The sequence below is a fragment of the Pogoniulus pusillus genome, chromosome 11, assembly GCF_015220805.1.
Source record: "Pogoniulus pusillus isolate bPogPus1 chromosome 11, bPogPus1.pri, whole genome shotgun sequence".
NCBI lineage: Eukaryota > Metazoa > Chordata > Aves > Piciformes > Lybiidae > Pogoniulus > Pogoniulus pusillus.
The window spans coordinates 23,807,456-23,829,210 of NC_087274.1; the positions used below are offsets into that span (position 1 = coordinate 23,807,456).

Genomic DNA, 21,755 nt, shown 5'->3' on the forward strand with positions numbered 1-21,755 from the left:
GAATGTCATCCACTTGAAGGAGCATATGCAGATGTTCAGCACTGACCCTCCAGATAGAACTCCTCCACCACATATTTCCCGCAGTGTCACTCAAGTCAGTGAGAATATTTCTCTGGTAATCAACCTCAGCAATTCTTCAAATGCTGAGAGATCACAGAAGAGGGGACAAGATCACAGCAAGGAAAAGCATTCAGAGCAATACCTGGCTGTCCGACATTTGGTAGAGATCTTTGTAGGCCATGTAGACTTGAAAAGAGTTCACACCTGTTCCAAGACAAAATTCAAAGGTGTTGCCATGTAAGTGGGTTCTTCAAATGTATTTTAACAAAAACTTCAGGAAAAATAAGTCAGAGAATATGCCTGGCCTAAGCTTTTCATCAGCAAGTGCCAGAAGTTAAGCATGGCTCCATCACTTTACCATACGGGTAGTGGAACACTGGAACAGGTTGCCCAGGGAGGTGGCTGAGGCCCCATCCCTGGAGATATCCAAAGTGAGGCTTGACAAGGCTCTGGACAACCTGATTAGTTGAGGATGCTCCTGCTGACCACAGAGGGGGTTGGACTACGTGACTTTTGAAGGTCTCCTCCAACCCAGACTACAGTTCTACGATTCTATGAACTGCATTACAGTTGCTAGGACTATAAACTTGGATCTTCTCTTTGGGGGAATTCGCTGGAACCTGTAGATCTGTGTTCAATCCAGGCTACCCACAGCCATCACCACACACAAGACAGCTTGTAGTCAAGTCACAAATAAGCAATGGTGGCTAAAGCAACACATAAAATGCACGAAGTTTAAAAGAACCTGTATAAAGGAAGGTTCTGTGAATTGTTTCCTTTTTAGCTAACCAGGAAAACACTTCAGCTAGACCTGAAACTGTGCTTTTAGAACGATAAGCTTCTAGTTAAGTTTACCCAAAGTGCTAAGAGGCTGTAGGAACTGTGTATCTGAAACTGCATGCTTGCTTTTCTTGACCCTGCTTCTCAAAGCATCTAGCTTAGCTGATGGCAGACAGTGGGAAGAGGTGGAAGCAAAGCCTAAAACCAGTTACAAGGGCAGCTCACCATACTTCTCCTTCCACCTGCCAAAGATGGAAGGATTTATGTTGGCAGTCATACAAAATCATGAAAAATGACAGCTCCTAATTTTAGACATCAGCAAGTGCTAGTGTTGAGTGTTGGCTGCCAAGAACCAACTGTATTCAAGCCCCTACAAGTTTTGCTCTTTATTTCAAAGATTCAATTATTTACCCAGCTTTAGAGTCTAATGGAATGGGAATTCCAAACATCTTCTGCTCATACTTTGTGTACATAAGAATTCATATTAGTTTAACAATTTATCTTACTCTCTAGTCTACTGATAACATTCCCAGTTTGGTACAAGAGCTGATCTCAACTTTCTATCTTAAAAGTAAATTCTAAGCTAAGCCATGTATTCTGCATAAAACAACTGTCAAGAAAATTGTGTTTCCTGGAGCAAGAGGGAAGCGATCTGTTCATGTTATTTATGTTAGCTACACCAAATTAATAAAGGTCTCTGATGAAGACACAACTTCTTCAAGAGACTAGAAGATGCAGATATATCCTCAGGCAGAGGGCACAGCTGTTCACACTCACACAGAACTCACTCACAATTACAAGACTAAAATACCCCAGGATACATGCAGGATAAAACCCTGAAATGATCCCTGGTATTATGTCTTCCTGCTAAATCCATGCAGCTCAGTAAGAAATACAAAGCAGGAGCTGGCCCCTCCTTGCTGACTTCCATGCTGAGCCTGGACCATGGAGCCCTGTCAGCCTGTGAGCCCCTATCCTTCCTGTTTTCCTGTTTCTCAAGTTCTCAGAAAACACACATGAGCTTTCCTGGCTGCAACCCCTCAGCCCATTCTCCACTGCACATTTTCAAAGTATTTAGTATGGCCCTGCTTTAAAATATTCATTCAGCCTGACTGCACCTTCCCTGGGGCCAGTGTGTGAGGCCTCCTGCCTGCAGCACCACCTCCCCTCTGACTGAGCACATCTGCCCAGACTGACATGCAGGAAAGTTCTGTTTCTCTTCACAAACCCGCACAGTGTCTCAGCTGTCAGCTGCACCTAGGAGCCACCCTTCTGCATGAGTGACCATGCACACATGAAGCAAAGAGAGACACATCAAGGTTGGTCCAAGCCATGCCAAGTAGCCTCGGTGATGGCATGTGACTGAATCCTCTCATACGCATTGCTCTGGGGGTGAAGCACTGGGTTAGGCATTGCTTCCGCCTATCCGCTGGCATCTAGCCGAAGGTAATTCGTTCAACCACAGAACCACAGGACAGAAGGCAGCTTTCTCTGGGCACTGTGGTTGGAAGACATACAGTGATCCAAGTGACAGAAGTCCTTTCTCTTTTATTGCCTTTTTATCTTCAGCTGGTCCCATGTGACCTTGAGCCTCTCCCTTACAGACAGCTGCCACACTGCAGAAGCAGAGTTCTCCCATCTAAATGCACTGCCATGCCCCCAGCTACCTTTCACAAAGTGCAAGGGCATCTCATGAGCTGCCTTTACAGCTAACAGGAGAGATGGTTTGAACCTTTACGAGATACAAAGGTAAAATAATACAAAGTAATATACAGGCATCCAAAAATAGACCCTGCCTAATGTCTTGGTCTGCCCTCTCTCATCAGAAATAGGTGTTTTTAAAAAGCCCTGCTCCGTGGCCTACTGATCTTAATGCTTATTGTTTGCTCCATTCTACATTCTTCTTAATGTCCCATTTGCTCTCACACCAGTAGTACTTAAAAGGATCCTCCCCAAATTTCAGACAGTGCTACAGGTGTTTTTGAACAGTGCAGTAAAGTAACAAGTGAGACTCCTGTCATCACATCTCCTGCTACTCCTTTCCACATGTCAGAGAAGCCCAGTCCCAAATTAGCTACATGCTACAAGCTTGAGTCTTTATGATCAACATTTGGTTCTACGACACCTTCAGGCCCTTCCAAAGCCTGTCTCCTCAAATTAGCTTTATATTGATTTAGAACTGATTGATTATTCACTTACACCTCATGACAAGGCAGCTCAGCACTTCCTCTGTTACTCATGGCAAGGCTGCATCAGCCACACACAGCACTGTTACTCAGCAAACCCACCTGCCAGCCAAGGACAAATTCAATCCAGATTCCCAGCCTATGTAAACCAGCATCACTCCACTGACATCATGTCTGTTGGCACCAGGGGGCTCAAATGTTTCCAATTATCAGCAGATATTATCCATTAACTTCAAAGCCTTTGCCATGCTCCACTACTCCTTACTGAGCTGGTGCTTTCATATTCACCCTCACCTTGTGCCTCCTAGCACATGACAGTAATTCACATTGACTGCCTGAGACCTACTGCAGCATTTGTGAGAGCAAAGGTGACCTCCTAATGTTATCACCACCAAAGAGGACACCAAGTGCCCAAGCACACACTCTGGTTCAGGAGCTGTGGGGAGGAATCCTGCTTCTGCTGAAGACTGAAAGGCAGGTCAGATTTATATTGCAAATTCACATTTTGATAGCTGGAGACAACTATTAACCTAACCGTCTGCACCAGGCTTTTAATGTCAGCCCTCAGGCAAATTTGGGAGTGCTGAGCCATCTGTGATTCTGGAGCTCTGAAAAATGGTATCCACCCTTTGAAACAAGGCCCTCTGTGCTTGTCTGAGAGCACAGTCAGATCAGCCGCAGCAGTGTATCCATGTTAATGCTGAGGGCAGGGAAACAGCACAGATTTGGCACCATCAGTGTTGACAGATGTCATCATCTTGTAAAAATCACCTATATTATAAAGACCTACATAAGACCAGCTGCAGTTTCTTTAAATTATGTGCAGTCTTGCTGATGTAAGGGTTTTGTTGCCTAAAATGTGGTTGCTAACATGCTGCAACACAGGATAAATTTTCCTATGTGACTGTGCCTCCACAGTATCTCAGTGAACAACTGCTCACTCAAAACTAGGATTTTGCTTTGGTTTCCTGTGTGAATTTTTCAACTCTAAGTCATCACTAGCATTACACTTTACAAAGGATGCTGCATATTAATTATAGACTTCCTAACACAAGAGTCATTCAGATTTACCCATGGTAACTACATATCATTTCAGAAGAGATTTCCTCATTAATATTCTTGCATTTTCAAGCAAAGTATCAAGTGAAAAATATTGTTAAAAACGTGTTTCTAGACAAAACAAAATCATGCTTTTTAGCATGATTTAGATTTTAAAGATCAAAGTTATTTTCTCAAACCTAGATTCAATTGCCACACATAGGTATCTGGTACCAAGACAGCCTCCATATATGAAACTGCCACATATGAAAAAGGATTTATAGGAGTTGTCATCTGTGCTGTTTGCAGTGGTAGCCGGAATTCAGCTAGGATAACCTACAGCTCTCACCTGTTAATTGAACTGAATCAAGACTGTAAGTGGCTTAAATAGATTACTAAGTGACCTGGTTTTATTAAGTCCTGAAACAAAGTGCCTCCTGGTAGCTTCAGGGAACACCACTGGAGACCAAGCACTTAAGAAAATCAGGACATTTCTCAGTATTAGGTACCTAAGTTTAACAGCTTTTTTTTTTCTAATAACTTGAACCTATTTTAAAAATACAGGCATGTTTCATAGTCTCACAAGTAAATTATCCTAAGTCAGTTCTGAGAAATGAGCAACAGCCTGTGATGACCATGTGCAACTCATATTTGGGCCTAATTTGAGGCAGCTAAATGGGCAATTCCAGTCTAATTAAAATCTGAACTGCTGCACTACAGTGTCTCATTCTCTCCATCTAAAGTGACTGGGCTGGCTACCTGAAATGCTGATCTGTGAGATCTATCTTAAAATAACCCCCAAGTCTGCCTATTTCCACATGTACATAAAGCAATACCTTTGTAACTGGCAACATACACATCTCAATTTTCCTATATATAATATTGAAATAAACCCTACCCCTTCTTGGACCTTACTACTGAGTACCAACAGTACACAGTTTTAGGTCCATTTTACACAAGACTAAGTGTGTGTAGGAGTTCAAGGTAGTACCGAACCTTGGGCAGGATAACCAGCGCCCTTGCATTTCTCTTCTAGATGATGTATTCATTGAAATATTCAGCATTTTACCTCCATATGATATTTCAACAAAACAAAAAAAAAAGCTATTGATTTTCACTCACTAACCTTTGTCTTGCACCAGTACTTCCAGCTCTTCTCGAATCCCATCGTACCAGCTGGTGATGTCCACATGAAGAGAGTAATCACAACAGGATTTGGTGTCAGCTGCCTCATGCCACTTCTCAAAGGAGGTCAGTAAACTTGATCCAGGTTCTGGAAACACGTGGTCAACTGGAAAAGAGATTCAGCATCTGTTACCCAGAGTGTACACTGCTCAGATTTCCTCAGTGCCTGTCAGTAGCCTTCCAGCAGTTCAGTCAAAAGAGAAGCCTTGGAGGCAGGCTGTGTGCAGACCCTAACTGGGATGTTAGCCAGACCCTGCTGTCTCAGGTATAGCAGCATTTGTGACAGCCTGTACTAAAACTGAGTCTGGCAACATGCTTGGTGCAGCATCTGTGGACACAAGCAGAGGATTCAAACATTGCACAGTTTAAGGAACATTTGTTTTCCCCTTTACTGTTTTGCAAAAGACCAAAAGTTCTGGACTTATCTGTACTTATTGTCTGATGTCTCTGTTTCTACAGATTTCATGGTAAACGTTATTATTAACAAGTGCCTTAGAGTCACTGAATTGGCCCTGTATTTACCAATACATCAATGGAGATGTCAAACGCTTTCTCAGCAGTCAGAACTGGGAATACAGCCAAAGGTCTGAAGAGAGATGATGTAGAGCACAAACACTCAGCCACACTACACGGCAGATCAAGTGTGTTGCAACTACACATCTTCCCTGTCTCAAGCCTTTTCTGCATCTGATGATGACACAGTGTTTACTGGTATAAAAGTGACTACTTATGCATATACACTTATCTTTGCAGGGCTAGGTCAAAGGTAATCATGGTACCAAAGCAAGAAGGGCTTACCAGTGACATCTGCAAATCTAATGCTGCATAGGAAGCCTCAGCTGGAGAACATTCATGGAAAAAATTATTACTGAAGTAATGAAAAGCACTGCATTTTGTGCATGTTGCCAGAGATCCTTTCAGCTGACACAAGCTGCTGAAGAGAGGTAATAGAAATATCACCACTCAGCAAAAAAAGCCACATTCCACTCCAGCAGGAGGAGAAGCCCGCTGCGCAGCTCCTCTGAGCTGAGAAGCCAAGACAATTTATGCCGCATGAACTGCCTCACAAAGCCTAATCAGTAGTAGGAAAGAGCTAGATCTCATTCTGTCATCAGATAGACAGAAGAGGGTCTTAACCAAGAAACACTTCTTCCTTCCACCAAGGAAGATGTTGCTCCAGTACACCTCTGGCAAACACTTCCTCAATTCCAGGTGCCAAACACAAGTTCATAAATAAGCATCTTGTTTCCGAAGCCCCTGTAATCTCCCTAGGTGGGAACAGCAAGTCTTTCTCAGGTTTTCTGTGCCATATATTCACTGCACTAACTAGGTGTTTTTTCAAACATCCCAAGAGCAGGTATGATATCCCTCACTGCTCCTTCAGTATTTCAGAGAGAAATCCACGACACAATTCTCCATGCCACTGCCTGTTTCTGGGTAGGTTCATTTTCAGGCCAGCCCTGGGTAACAATGATAGAGCCACAGAACCATTTTGGTTAGAAAAGACCTTTAAGATAACCCAATCATTATCTAACTACCAAGTCTTATGCTAAACCATGTCTCTTGGCATCACAATGAATGGATCTCCAATGGAGTGCCCTGGAATTTGAAGATCCACTGCAGATGATCTCACATATGGAGCTTTCTGCAGCTATCCCCATCTATGGTACATGAGCTTCAGCTAGGGGTGGAAAAAGTTAGTACTGCTAGTACTCACTGATCATGGTGGTGCCCCCTGCTAACGCTGCTTTCGTGCCTTGATAGAAGTCATCAACAGCAGTCATGCCTTGGTAGGGCTTTTGTAGGTAAGTGTTGACATCTATTCCCCCAGGAATAACCATGCGCCCATTAGCCTCTATGGTCTTGACCCCTCCAGGAACAATCAGATTCTCTCCTATTTGCCTAGGCAGCAAAGAAAGACAATGTTATTTTATTTAAACAAAAATGCACAGGGGGCAGAAGCTATTTGAAGTACATAGAGCAGGGGAACCATGGGGCCATACAGAAAGAATTGGGATGCCAAAGGGAAGGTCAACCTTAAGTACCTGTTCTGGCTGCTCTGCACAGCACTGACAGAACAAAGCATTCATGAGCCTGCCTAGCTCAGCCCTGTGCCTGGGCTGCTTTGCATTGCTCTAGAGGCCAATAGAGAAGTTGTAATGCTTGAGCATTAAAAACTGATTACTTTTTTATATGATTCAGGGTGAGACTTAAGTGTCCTATCGTTAAACCATTACAAACATCTAGAGTTAGTACTCTTTTGGGAGCTCCAGGTTTGTATAGTAAGTTCTTAAATGAAAGCTTTCTGCTCTCTGTATTTTTCCAACACAGATCACATGTAAGAGCGAGCTGGAATTGTAAACAAATTACAGAAGCACAAAGCACATCAGAGAGGAGTTATAATTACTTTCTAATCAAGTAATACAAATCTATCCTTGAAAGAAATCTAAACATGCTAAGGTACAGAAATGCATATTTAAGAGACCCAAACACCTCTGTCACGTGTTCTTCATCCTCCTCTTACAGTTAAATCTCAGTGAAGCATTCTGCATGACCCTGTATTTTAAATGTTAATTAACTATTGCCATCTTTTCCACTTTAGTTCTTCAATAAGGATTTTTTTCCACTATTAAAAATATCAATCTGTCCCCTCATGCTGCTATCAAGCAAACTGCAGATACCCACAATGAAAATACTTTTGGTGTTCATGGACACAGCTATGAGTAAATTAACCTTTAACTTCTAAAGGCACATTAAATTTTTATTGTCTGTGGTGCCAAACAGGAAAAGCCATGGTCCGTGTGGAAGCCATGTCTCTGTGTTGTTACACTGTAATATACCTGGGCTTGGAGACAACTATGAGGTAGTTTAAGTTCACTTATTTTATCTTATATTACAGACATACAGTCCTTGTCTTAATTTCCTTTTGCCTAGGATAAAATAACATTTATCCATAGCTAAACAAAAACCCCGGACATCTGAGCTACTGAATCTGTGTCTCCCATATTAAAATGCAACTCCCACCTACACAGCAAAGCACAGTGACTGATTAACACCCAATCACAACAAGCTAGAACAGAAAATGAATATAACTGTTAATTAAAACCAGCAAAATGCAGGGATAATTATTCACATGGGAGTTTGGCCAAAACACCAGAGTTAACAAATAGCCCCAAGAGGTCAGGAATTTGTTTCATATGCTATGCAAAAATGTCACCTCCAGCAGCCTGGTTTCCCCCGGGCTCCAGGTTTTGAAAGGAGGGAAGCACAGCTACGGGATCAGCAAACTCTCCTCAGCATCCCAAGTTGGGGTCTCAGTCACTCAGCACTGAACAAATCCAAAAGGGCTTACTCGTGAGAGCAGACAATCTCACAGCTCCAAGCCACGAAACTCCATGTCTGGTGACTCATCTTTATTAACAGTACAGCCCTGGAAGCATGCTATGACATGTCTACAGCTGAGCTGTGAGGAGCACTACTGATGCCCACAAACAGGGAACTGATATGAAAAAGCCACTTGCAGCCCGACACATCCAGTTGTGGAAAAAAAAGCTGTCAGAAGCTCCTCTGCTGTTCAAATCTGACTTGCAAAGGGATGCCATAAAGCACGCGAACATTTGGATGAAGTTAGGCAGCCCCACATATAACAATGGCGTTGCACTAATTTTCCATAGTTGAATCCAGTTGTATCCAGTTCTGGGCCCCTCAGTTCAAGAGGGACACAGAACTGCTTGAGAGAGTCCAACACAGAGCCACAAAGATGATTAAAGGAATGGAACAGCTGGGGCTGTACTGCTTGGAGAAGAGGAGACTGAGAGGTGACCTCATCAGTGTTTATAAATATGTAAAGGGTGAATGCCAGGAGAATGGAGCCAGGCTCTGCTTGGTGATACCCAATGACAGGACATGGGACAATGAATGGAAGCTGAAGCATGGGAAGTTCCATTTAAACATGAAGAGGAATTTTTTTCACTGTAAAGGTGACAGAACACTGGAACAGGCTGCCCAGGGGGGTTGTGGAGTCTCCATCTCTAGAGATATTCAAAACCCTCCAGGGTGAGTTCCTCTGTGATCTGGTATAGGAGATCCTGCTCTGGCAGAGCAGTCCAACTGGATGAGCTTTTGAGGTCTCTCCCAGCCCCTGACATTCGGTGACTGTGTAATCCTTCCTCTGTGTTTAATCAGAAAAATCCTCAACCTTTATACAGTGTTCATGTGGCTAAAGAAAAGAACTGGGGAAAATAATTTCCTATGACCAATCTCCTTTACATATATCTGAAGTGAAATTTGACTCCAAGCGCTACTGCACCTTCTGAAAATAATACCTATTATTTATCAGTATTTACCACCAAAGACACATACCTTAACAAAGTGAAAGAGTGCTAAATACATACTGAAGTTTTTTGATGAGTCTCTGAAACCTATTTGCAGCATGTGGTTAAGTTTATTTGGCAATGGCTGAAGTCATCCCTACCAAAGTGACACAGCCTTTCTGGATGCTGCTGCACTATTACCTGCCAGGATCCTGTCTCTTCTTGTGCCCTGACATCAAGACTAAGGCTGGGAGAAGAGTGATCTTCACTGGCATTCAAGGTTATTTTTATTCTGACTAAAACACTAGCAGGAGATAATGTGACAGGATTCCTGAATTGCTAAGCGTATGTTAACAAGAATGGGGCTCAGTTACTTGTGGGTGAAAAAATACAACAGCACAGATAACTGTGTTGTAGATACTGTATAAATGATTAGGCTGGTTTTCTAATGCACCAGCAACTAGAAAACTCACACTCAGGGAAAGATGATGCCGTCTGCAGTCTTCAGCTGAGCAGGCTGATAAATTCTGTTGTACACGAGCTGATTAAAGCACAATGGAAACAAAGGCTGCAACTCTCCATTAGCTTAACCTGAGAAAGCTGAAAAGCTCCCCCAGGACTCTGTAGTTAGTTATCTTGTTATCAAGACCGGACCTCTTTTTGGCTTTGGCTCATCACCCGCCCTGCAATGGAGAGCCAGTCACCAACCACCCATTCTACACACTTGTTAGCTCGCTCCAGCCCAGAGGAACCCAACCCTTCCCCTTGGCAGGAAGAGCAGAGGACAGCAGGCACCAGGCTGCGTGACCCTTTGCTGAGCAGCGACTGGGTCTCATTTCCTCATATTGATAACAGAGACAGGCCAGAAATAGGCAGAATATATTCTCTACATGCCAATGGCAGTTGAAATTACTAAATAACTAAGTTGCTGTTTAGATACCAGAGAACTGCCTCTCAGCTTCCATCTGAGTGCGCAGGGCTTAAGTTTCAGCTAGGAAAAACCCACATGCACCACTGCTGCCTTGCACCTATGGAGCCAGTTTGAGCATTGATAGGTATGAAAAAGCCATCCACCAAACTATGGCTGATTTTGAAACATATTCAAGGTAATACCTACGTTCCTCTCTGCAGGACAATCTGCAGGAACAGAAGTGTTACAAGACTTTATTCGCATCATTAGCCTGCAAGAGAAACTCAACCCTCTATTTTCCAAGCAGTTTCCACTGTGGAATAAGAAAATTAACCCAGATCCTTTATATCCTAGCAAAACTAGGACACTATTGCCTATTCTGGGCTGAGTGGTTTGGTGTCTGCTCCATTCTGTGGAACTGATTGTGTATTATCGGCAGGATCTGCAGCTGGAGAGTTAGGGCATCGGCTGAAGCACGGATGCCTGAGGTTCAAGGTCCTGCTGCAAAGGATCTTGTGCAACATTTAACAACAATGTTAAATATTCAGACACAATGTGCAGCTCCAGATGGAGAAACTAAAAGAGACCAATCCCTGACAATACAGCACTTCCCTAAACTGCAGGGTTTAACATCTGAACACTGTTACGACCTAAGTCCACTCCACAGCAAACTGCCCTCACAAATTAGCTGCTTTTTCATAGCCCAGATTACAAATAAAAGCCTTGGCTCATCTCAATCCAGGAAACCAAGCACAGCTTGGGGTGAAGAGTAAACCTGCCTCCTTGGGCAAAGATAAAGGCACTTTAAAAATTAAGATCTTCCCTGTCTATATATCATTAATCCTAGCTGTGCTGGGCATCTAAGAATACTCCCTGGGGGTGTGGATCCACGCATTTGTTTCAGAGGGAGTCTATGCACTTCACAAGGGCAGCTGAAAGGCTGACATTGCTAACCTGTCTACCAAGTACCATTGCATTTCTGGAACCAAGGCCAAAAATTCACAGCAGTTTCAGACTCTCAGTATCTCATGCACTTTGCTGTTAAATCAGTTCTGACTCAAGTGTTGCTAAGAAATTTGCATGTGAACAAACAAAAGTGCTGAAAAACTCAACTGAAGCACCTATCAGAAAGCACAGCTTGGTTGACTGTTCCTATTAAAAACAAGATACATGTTCCAATCTTTGTGCCTTCTCCACTTAAAACAGTATGCTCCTTTTGCCACCTTTGCAACGCAAGTAACACTGCAACTGGAAAGGCAGAGTGAAGTATTAAAAAGGAAAACCACACAGTCCACAGATAAAAGTGTGCATACTCTGAATAATGAATAATGTAAGTAGCCACAGACCTAGAAAGAATACAGAATTGGACTTTTAATATGATGAGAGCTTGTAATTTAAAAAGAGCTCTGAAAACAAGTAGGTAATGAATTATTTACCAGATAACCATAATTATGTTTCTGTGCATTAAATTGTAGCCTCTGGAGACCAAACTTGTTAGGTCACTAGTGAAAATGTGTAGCAGTCAAGAAAAGCTTTGATCTTTGTGTACACCAGAGTGCTTGCACACACTTTGCACATAACTGCAAATCTGGAGATGCCAGCCTCCACTAAGTCAAGGTAGAAGCTACATGAATAGACATCTCTGCTACTGTTTCTCAAGCTGCAAGCAACATCTAGTTCACATTTTTCACTTAAGGGGTATTTTCACAGATTCCATATTTTATATCCTGATAAGTCAGTAGGATTTTTCTTTCTGATGGTGTGAAGATTTAAGATCAAATACTTTTTCCAAGCAAGAACAGGGACATATAAGCAATGCTTAACAATGCTGACCAATACAACATGCTATGCTTCAGCAACAACCAAGAGGACAATTGAGAAGGAAGTCCCCATTAGCACTGTGTAAGCTAGGGCCCATGTATGTGTCCTACAATCCTTTAGAGCATGGCTACATTCACTCAGATTAGATGCTGGGAGAAAAACAGTAATGAGCCTTCTGTCATACATGGACCCAAAAAATACTCATTGTCCTCATCACTGCTTCTTGTGTTGGGAGAGCCTATTTGCCTCAACTGTTTAGGAAGAAACTAAGATAATTAAACACTCCTCTACTGTAGCCTCACATCTAGAGGTAATCAAGATGCTGGCTGCAAGATTTTGGGTCAGTAGCATCAAGGAATCACAGTATTCTACATTAACAGGCATGCAAAATAAAAAGTTCAATATTAAAAAAAGGAAAACAAAACACAACAACCAACTTTATAAGTCCATCTTCAAGGTATATGTCTGCATAGAAGGAGTGGTCATCATTGATAATTCTTCCACCTTTGATGAGTAGTCGATCACTCTGAGGAAGAAAAAGGAGAAATGTGGCTTTGTTAAAATATACGTAATAACATATTGATGATACCAAACAGGCTTATATTATATAGGAAGCCATCAATATCAAAGCACTTACACTATATAAAGGTCTATTTTCAGGTAAGGATATATAAACAGTGGAGAAGAAAATCACAGTTTCATTCAGTACTTATTTCTGAATTTTGGGGCGTGAGGCCTCATGGCCATCAGAGTCTTTTACCCTCAAAGCAGAATTCATTGCATGTGGAAACACTTGAAATCCTGGTACATCCCCTTTTTACCACCTGTGTACTGCACAAAGGCCAAAAAGGGAAGAGAAGGCACCAAAATAAATTGCCTGACATGGGAATTGCCAAGCTGAGCTCACCTGGGAGTCTCGGTACCCCTGAAAGAGCAGCAGAGCTTGAAATGGGAAAAGGGTCAGGAGAAGCTGCTGAGCTTTTGGAAAAAACTTTTGCCAAGTGATTGTGAATGCTGAAAACTTCTAGAGTAGTCAGAACTTTCTTTTCCCATTTGTATATAGAAAAGCCATTTTGTTGTAAATTATTTTCTTGACTCACTAAACAACAACTCAGAATCTTCATTCTGTCCATATTTTATACTCCTCAGTCCAGACTCAGTTCCTGGCACCATAAACCCTGCATATCCCAAATTCCCAGATTATTAAACAATTAAACACATTGATATGTTTCCTCATCTATAAAAACAGGGACAACAATACAACAATTTAGTGATTAAAAAGTGCTAAGTCACAGCTAGGAATGTTACAACAACCTTTCTTCAAAGTAACTTCTCAGTTATATGCAACAGATTCGCTTCTCAGCAAGTATTTGAACATTTTGCAGGTGGAAAGCCTCTATACCTCTCCATATCATTTTAGAGAAGCAGAAAGGGAGAAACAGGCATCTTAAGGGGAGAAAGAAGGGAGAAAATAACATTTTAAACACAGAAGGTTTGAGGCTTTTCTCCATGTGCTGCAGCAGAGAGATAACCCCAGAGGGAGTCAGGATCCAAGGCACAGAAGGGCAATGCAATATGTCTTAGATGTTGGTATCTTCTCATTAAGAGTATGGAGATGACTCCAGTCCTCAGCTTGGAATCTGCCAGAGCAGGCTCCCTGTTTTCTCCCCAGCCTTTCTACTGTCACTTGCAATTACAGGACTTGTGAACCAGCAGCTGGAATGGTAATAAGTCATTTTGCCATGTGCTGGCAGTTGCATCTCCTCACCATGATGATTTACTACACTGCCTGGTGACCTGCAGAGACCACCACCTTGTGAGCTCTTTTTAAACTCATTCAATTGCTTTCCTAAACATTAATACTGCCCAATTACAGGAGGCAAGAGCTTACTGATATGTGCAGGGAACCTTACCAGAGCACTGCATCTATCACTGCTAACAAGACAAAAATCTGCATACTCATCAAGATGTTCTGCAATTCGTATCTCTTTAAACAGGCTAAGATGTATAATAAATAAAAATCAAATTTAACAGACCAGGAAAATAAGACAGCCTAAAACAAAGCACAAGTATAACCCCACAAAAATAGTTGTAGCCATAAGGTTTTGACATGGTTTTATACATAAACATACATATGTAAGTGGCAAAACTAGGTATTAGAGTAATCTGAAACTAAAAAGGACACAAATGCAGTTTCAAGAAAGCACTCAATTATGTGAGTCATCCATTAAATTAAGTATCACTTACAGTTTATAAAGGATTACTGAATATTTACAGTCTTGTCTTTTTCAGAACTTCAGAGGGTCTAAGAAATTCTGGTGAAGAAAGAAAACTGCACCTTAAGGAGACTTTCAATGTTTTCATTCTTGACGCCTTCCCACTCAGAAGAAAATACAAATGGTTCAAAACTGCTACAAAAGGTAGCAGCTCCTGCACCTGAGCTGGCCTGTGGCTAAGGTTGTTGCCAGCCAGATGAGACGAGACTGCCAAAAAGCCCACCAATCTTGATCCTCCCCAGGTAGTCTGCCAAGCTGCTGGGGAGGGTGCCATGGAGCCTTGCCCAACTTTCATCAAGACCCAATAGATGTGCAAACACCTTTGACACACACTTCCATTCCAGCAAATGAGCGAATTTAGAAGAAAAAAGGGGTTGGTGGAACACATGCCAACCAGCCCAGGCTGCCAGCATGCATGCAGGACACACTACCAGATCGCTGCAAGCCAGGAGCATGAGCAAAGCATGGTACCTTTACACAGATGGTGCTGGTGGACACAAGCAACCCAGGTGAGGTGTCAGTGCTGGTGGACACCCCAGCAGCATGCTGTGCCCAAGCAAACAGGCACTGCCTCATACGCTCTGCTCAGGAGCAGATGTGGCTTGTCCTCAGCCAGAGCTGCAGTACTGAATGCCTGTGTACACCTAACCATGGAGATCATTTCCATGGACGTGCTGGGAAAATAACAGAACATAACCTCCTAGCAGGGAGGTGTAGCCTACTGTGGACAAGTCTTCATGAAAGAATGAATCTTCTCTCCTATAAACCCTTGGTCAGCATGTCAGCAGTCACTCCCATCATAGCTTGAGCACAAGCTTCAGGGGCAGGCAGAGCCCTGGCATGAAAGCAAAGGGATGCTGCCAGGTCAACAATGCCTGGGCCCACTTTAGGTCACTGCTACTTGTGAAATCCTAGACAGAAACCTGGGTACACACAGGGTCTGTGAAGTAGGTCAGTCTCCTGGGGTATGCAGCCTGGCTATGCATGGCCAGAGACCATTTATTATTTACTAGAGGTCTACAGTTTGGCAGTTTTCTTACCAAGTGTCAAATACTCAGAAAAATCAGAGACCGAAGTCATCTTCTACCTGGACAATGTTCCAGGCTGGAGGACAGCCAGAGAGCAGGAGGTGGTGAAGAGAGAAGTAACCCAAAGCTTATGAATTATTTATGAAGTGCTGGCCCATATTTCCCCTTTTCAGTTGCAACCCCTCAAAGCAGGACTTTCTTTGCTTAGCCTAGATGTACCGTCAGGCACTCAGATGACCTTTACAGCTTTTGAGCTGTAACCCCTCAAAGCAAGACTTTCCTTGCCTAGCCTAGATATACCCTCAGCCACTCAGATGACCTTCGGGTCCTCTCACAATGCAAACAACAATGGGCTCATTACACAGGTCAGGGATTGACAATATTACAAAAGCCCTTATGCGGTGGCTGCCACCTTCCCGTTCAGCTAACAGATGTCTTAGCCACCGGTGCCCTGCCTGCTGAGCCCTGAGGGCTTCCTACCGAGTTCTCAGCACATTGCTTGGCACAAGACACTGCAAGCCCACCTCTTCCCACTGCAAGCCAAGGGAAGCTGCTGCTCCTCACTACAGCCTAAGGGCAGACAGCAGGAACACAGCAAAAGAGAGAGGGTGCATTATACTGAATGCATAAATTGAACAATTCATTAGGTGCCAAGATTCAAGAGGGGGAGAAAAGAACTGCTGTCATCGATGTGGGAGGTGGGGAAAGCACCACTGTAAATCCATGGCACTGCTCAGCATTTGCTGCAGGGAGCGGGAGCCAAGGTGCTTCTCCTTCATCCTCACTGCTGCAGTGATGCAACCACATCTAAGCAAGGCTCTCTGCTTCCGTTGTGCCTGGCTACGACACAGCATCAGCACAGCAGCGATGTCTATCTCCTGTCTCCCTGCAGCTCCATTTTACAAGCACTCGGCCACCTCCCAGCTCAGCTTGCTGTCGAGTATGATACAGCCACTCCCGTTATCCACAGCACTTCACCTTCAAACCCTGTGCGCTGCTCTCCCGGTGATTTTTTGCTAATCGCAGACGATCTTCTCCTGCTTAATCTATCAGCAAAGCCACAGAGCTTAGTCTGTGACATGACAGCAATTTTCATGGCAGCAGAAGGAGATGCCACAAACTCAGCATCGTTTGCTGCAGGAGGAGGGGCTGGCTGCTCAGCCATGAGGCAGTGGCTTTCACTCCCTTGCAACTATTGTACGAGCAAGACAAAGCATCTGTAAGCCGCTGTTCGGCAAGACTTGTACAAACTGCCTCTTTTGCTGAGTTATTAAAGTCAGCTTGGCTCAGCTCTTGTGAAACACGGCCATACTTCCACACAACCCCAAAAGCACAGGACCAGCAACCACAAGCACAGTCAGCATCAACCTGCCAGATGAGGAGCCTGAGATCTGCTGCGGTCAGAAACTGCAGTGGGCTCTGCACAAAGACATGTGAAATCAAAGCCCTCTGGTCAGTAAATCACCCAGCTCTGGGCTATTTGTAAACACAACACAAACGTAACAATCAAATGTTACAGCAGGAGCAATTACAAAGACACTTAAACCCAGCCTCTTTCCATTCAGAGAGAGAGGAGTTCAAAAACACCACATCCAGCCAAACCAAAGCACATTTTTCACAGGGGCAGCTCTCAATGCGTTTCTAGAGCTACTGAAAAACAGTAGCAGAAACTGGCATCTTCTGCCACACGATTTACTAAGTAAGTATTGTCTCAAATGTATGCAGCACAGCAAAACACAACGCAGCACAAGGCAGAGCACACACCTGCGTGTGGACAGCCACACCTGCAGAAACCTTCCAGAGAAAGCCACACCGCTGCCAGACAAGATGGATGTCGGGAAGGGCCCATAGGCCCAAGGACGCTTACACATGCCTCCCCTGCACATGTTTTTCTGCCCAAACCAGAGGTAAACACATTAAATGGATAAAGGGGGCACAACAGACCTGGTGCCACGAAGCCTGGCCTGCCCAGGGCCCACGTTGTGTAAGGCGTTGTGTAAGCGGCTGTGTAGCCCACCAGGTGTAGGCCCCATGCTCTTCCCATAGGTGGGGGAGCAAGACCTGTGCACCCTTCCTAATCTGGTGTGTTTTGGCCGACTACCAGAGGCCTACTGGACGATATCGTGGCCAAAGGACCACTAATCTCAGCCCACACCTGATAAATAGGGCAATCCAGGTAAACAAGATGCTCTTGCCACTCTCCGCTCACCTCTCCCTGCCTGCCTGCTGCCTGGGGCCACTCCCTGGGTTCGCTTTACCTGCTCCTTTGTCCCACGGCCCTTGGCACTGACCCAGCGGATGATGGAACAAGGCGTTCCCGGCCGGCCGCCGCTCCAGCCCCAGCAGGAACAGTGTGGCCAGTAGGACAAGGGAGGTTCTTCTTCCCCTGTACTCAGCACTGGTGAGACCACACCTTGAGTGCTGTGTCCAGTTCTGGGCCCCTCAATTCAAGAAGGATGTTGAGGTGCTGGAACGTGTCCAGAGAAGGGCAACGAAGCTGGTGAGGGGCCTGGAACACAAACCCTATGAGGAGAGGCTGAGGGAGCTGGGGGTGTTTAGCCTGGAGAAGAGGAGGCTCAGGGGGGATCTTATTACTGTCTACAACTAACTGAAGGGGCATTGTAGCCAGGTGGGGGGTGGCCTCTTCTCCCAGGCAACCAGCAACAGAACAAGGGGACACAGTCTCAAGTTGTGCCGGGGTAGGTCTAGGCTGGATGTTAGGAAGAAGTTCTTCACAGAGAGAGTGATTGGCATTGGAATGGGCTGCCCAGGGAGGTGGTGGAGGCACTGTGCTTGGAGGTGTTCAAGAAAAGACTGGCTGAGGCACTTAGTGCCATGGTCTAGTTGACTGGATAGGGCTGGGTGATAGGTTGGACTGGATGATCTTGGAGGTCTCTTCCAACCTGGTTCATTCTATGATTCTATGATCGTGCCTGTGGAACCTTCTCAGCCAGCATGCCCCAATTCGAACTGAACTATCAGCTCTGCCTGAAATCAACCACCTGGATTTCGCTATATGTATTTTGGGAACACAGACACTGAGGCTCCCAACTAGTGAGTATTTGAGCTCTCTTGATCCAAGCTGCTACGGAAGTTCATTAACTTTACCAGCGACAGTTCATGCCGCAAGACTCTGATCAGAACATTTCTAAAACCTCTACCAAGTTGCTTAGTTTGGCAGTACATAAACATTCTGTAAAACAGTTTTACCAACTGTATCAAAGAATTTGTGTGGGTTAGTTGTGCATAAGTTTGGGGGAAAGTTCTCCTTGTATATATTAATAAATTATTCAATAACCTTTACGTCGGCCTCGTATCTCACCCCAGACTCAGACTCAAACCCCTCTATAACAATGGAGTGTGAAAAATAAAATAAGAAAGAAGAGTCAATCTGCCATTAGGTGGTTTTGCCATACAAAAAAAAGATTCAAAGATATTTCAAAAGCTGTGTTTGCATCAAATAGCAACATCTGTTCAGACTGCAAGTCTGATATTTGCTATCAAGTTTCTGCTTTTCTTCCATAGCACAGAAGAGTAGGAGCTGGAAGGGATCTCATCTAGTCCAACCTGCTAAAGCAGGTTCACCTACAGCAGGCTGCACAGAATCACATCTAGGTGGGTTATGAGTATGTCCAGAGGAGACTCCACCATGTCTCCAGACAGCCTGTTCCAGTGCTCTGTCATCTCTTCATCTCTGACTCAAGTAAATAATTTCTTTGTAATTATTTACTGTTTGCTTTACAATTAACTCCATATAACACACTCAGCATGTCAGTCTATACAATTAACCAATTAACTCCATATAACACACCCAGCATGTCAGTCTATACAATTAACTCCATATAACACACCCAGCATGTCAGTCTATACAATTAACTCCATACAACACACCCAGCATATCAGTCTATACAATTAACTCCATACAACACACCCAGCATATCAGTCTAAGTGCTGCTTCATTCTTGCACTTGGACTTCTAAGATTGCTACAGATTTTCCAAGTCTAAAGAGGGAGAAAACACTCAGCAGTGATTTCATCCTTTGCACAATTCTGAGGACTAACAAGAAGATACCATTGTCCTTCTAGCTCCAAAGCTACAATGGTTGCATTCTCTAAAATCCAGATTAGTCAATGGCCCTAGAGATGACTGAGGACTTTATGCTAAATAGCCATTTGAAAACAGTTTAAATTCTAAATCCACCTGTATTTACAGTAGGCTGCCTGTAAATGTATGAGCAGATTCAAGGCAATAGACAGAAGAAGGCATTAGGCTGCATTACCACACTTGCAGCCAAGACATTCATCTTTACTTTTTCAGCGTTTGAGAGGCAGAATCCTTTGCTGCTAAGGCTTTGAAAAGACCACTGAGAGTTAGAAAAGTGATGACAGCCCCAATTTAGAGGGAATGCTCCAAAGACACAGGCTGATGTTTGTGTTGTCCTTGGCTGCCCAAATCTCCACAGGAAGGCTATATGCAAAGGAACAGTTTCTCAAAAGTCCCACTGGCAAACAATGGAAGACACACAGGGCTTCTCTGTGCTTCTTTGCTTTCCTTCTAGCAGATTTATTTCCCATAATATACTAGAGATTGTTCTAGTGTTTGGGGGGTTATGTTTGGGGTTTTTTTGGCTTTTTTTTTTTCCTTTTTTTTATTCCCCCTGAGGATATATTTGGTTGCCTATTGTCAGAGCTGGTCAGATTCAGTCCCAGTTGTGACACTGTACAGCTAAATTACCTTGCTTTTAGCAAAATACTTACAAATAAGGAACACTTTTAAACTTAATGGCAAAAGAAGACATCCCTCCCAAGAGGAATTCTTGTTTAAATCCTTTCATAAGGATCAAAGAGCTGTAAATGGGATTTCATGAAGTACTGTCTGCTCATAGATCTGCTTTTAATCAGTGCTATCCTTCCCTTTGGATTTCACATCCAGGTTACCCTCCATAGGAAGTAATTTCTAACTGGGGTGATCCCTGAACCAGCTCAGGGAATTGATTGTAAAATATTCTATCCTTGAGGCATCGTTTCCGATAGGCCACTAATGCAGAATCCTCCTTTTAAGGTTGTTGTTTTTTCTTAACAAATGCACTCCACTATATGGCAATTCATTTAAGAAGGATTATGTTGATTGTAGTAATGCTGTACCTTGGTCTGCAGCCAATATATTCATTCATCTTTATTCATTTAAAAGATCTGATTTCTTTTGTTTCCCCTTTGGAGACCTGACTTTATATTCAGCTGGCAATTTCACTCCTTAATCATATAGTCTAAAAGGTCTACTCCTACAGCTACTAACTCCATGGGGATCTATTCACTGCAAACGTCATCTTTGCTTTGCGTTTAGAAGGGAGGCACAACAAACATCTTACCCTAATTTATTGACATCAGCAGAGGTTTCCCCTAAGTGTGGGCTGGAAAGTTGAAGGCATTGCACTGTGTTGTTATAGCCATCTCTTTGGGTTACATTCAGGTTATGTCAGTCAGAGCTGAGCTCAAAAATCTCAGCAAGCCATGCATAGGAAAGGTTAAACTTGGGAAAAATAACAGCAATTTACAGCAGGGCTGGCTGCCGAGTGCCACTGAACTGAAGATGAACTCTATGTTCTAGTCAGACACCTGCATCAGGTTGGTGAGACAAGCTAAGACCATAAGGCATCCCTTCTCTGGATGGAAGAAGTGGGTGCAAGGGAAGCAGAACAGTAAGAAATGCTTTTTCATATGACATCAGCAACCGTAACTCATGATGGACTAAGTGTGGTGGACACAAAGTGCATTGTTTCCATTTAGACACTTTCTGCTGTCATGTTGCCTCGCCTACCTATTTCCCTGGCCAGTCACAGTAAGCTGCAACACTTGCTGCTCCATTTCCTGCAGTATCAGTACCTGTCCCTGAACAACCCTTCCACAGTCCTATAGTCAGATATGTGCAAACTGGGCAAGGGTGGTCACTTCTACGCAGAGTGCAGATTTACTGACATCAGTTGAGACATTTATTATTGTCTAACATTTATTAGTCATGTAAATAAGGCCTTAAACCTTAACAGGACACACACAAAATTGAGTCCTGTGACAAGGGCATCAAGCGGCAAGAAAAAGTAATTCCAGAGTATCTCTGTTTCCAAGGACAATGTCACAATCTTCACATGCAGCAGGACTAG

General features: G+C 43.6%; 1 protein-coding gene across 2 annotated transcripts in view; it reads right to left on the reverse strand.

Annotated features, from left to right (window-relative positions):
• CRMP1 (collapsin response mediator protein 1) overlaps positions 1-21,755 on the reverse strand; it is a 53,524-nt gene that overhangs the window by 22,851 nt on the left and 8,918 nt on the right. For both annotated transcript variants that reach the window (XM_064151477.1, XM_064151478.1), the window contains exons 2-5: positions 12,731-12,819; positions 6,967-7,151; positions 5,191-5,355; positions 203-264 (exon numbers count right to left, since the gene is read on the reverse strand). In XM_064151477.1, the coding sequence (XP_064007547.1) occupies positions 203-264; positions 5,191-5,355; positions 6,967-7,151; positions 12,731-12,819 (501 nt within the window). The remainder of the gene's footprint in view (positions 1-202; positions 265-5,190; positions 5,356-6,966; positions 7,152-12,730; positions 12,820-21,755) is intronic.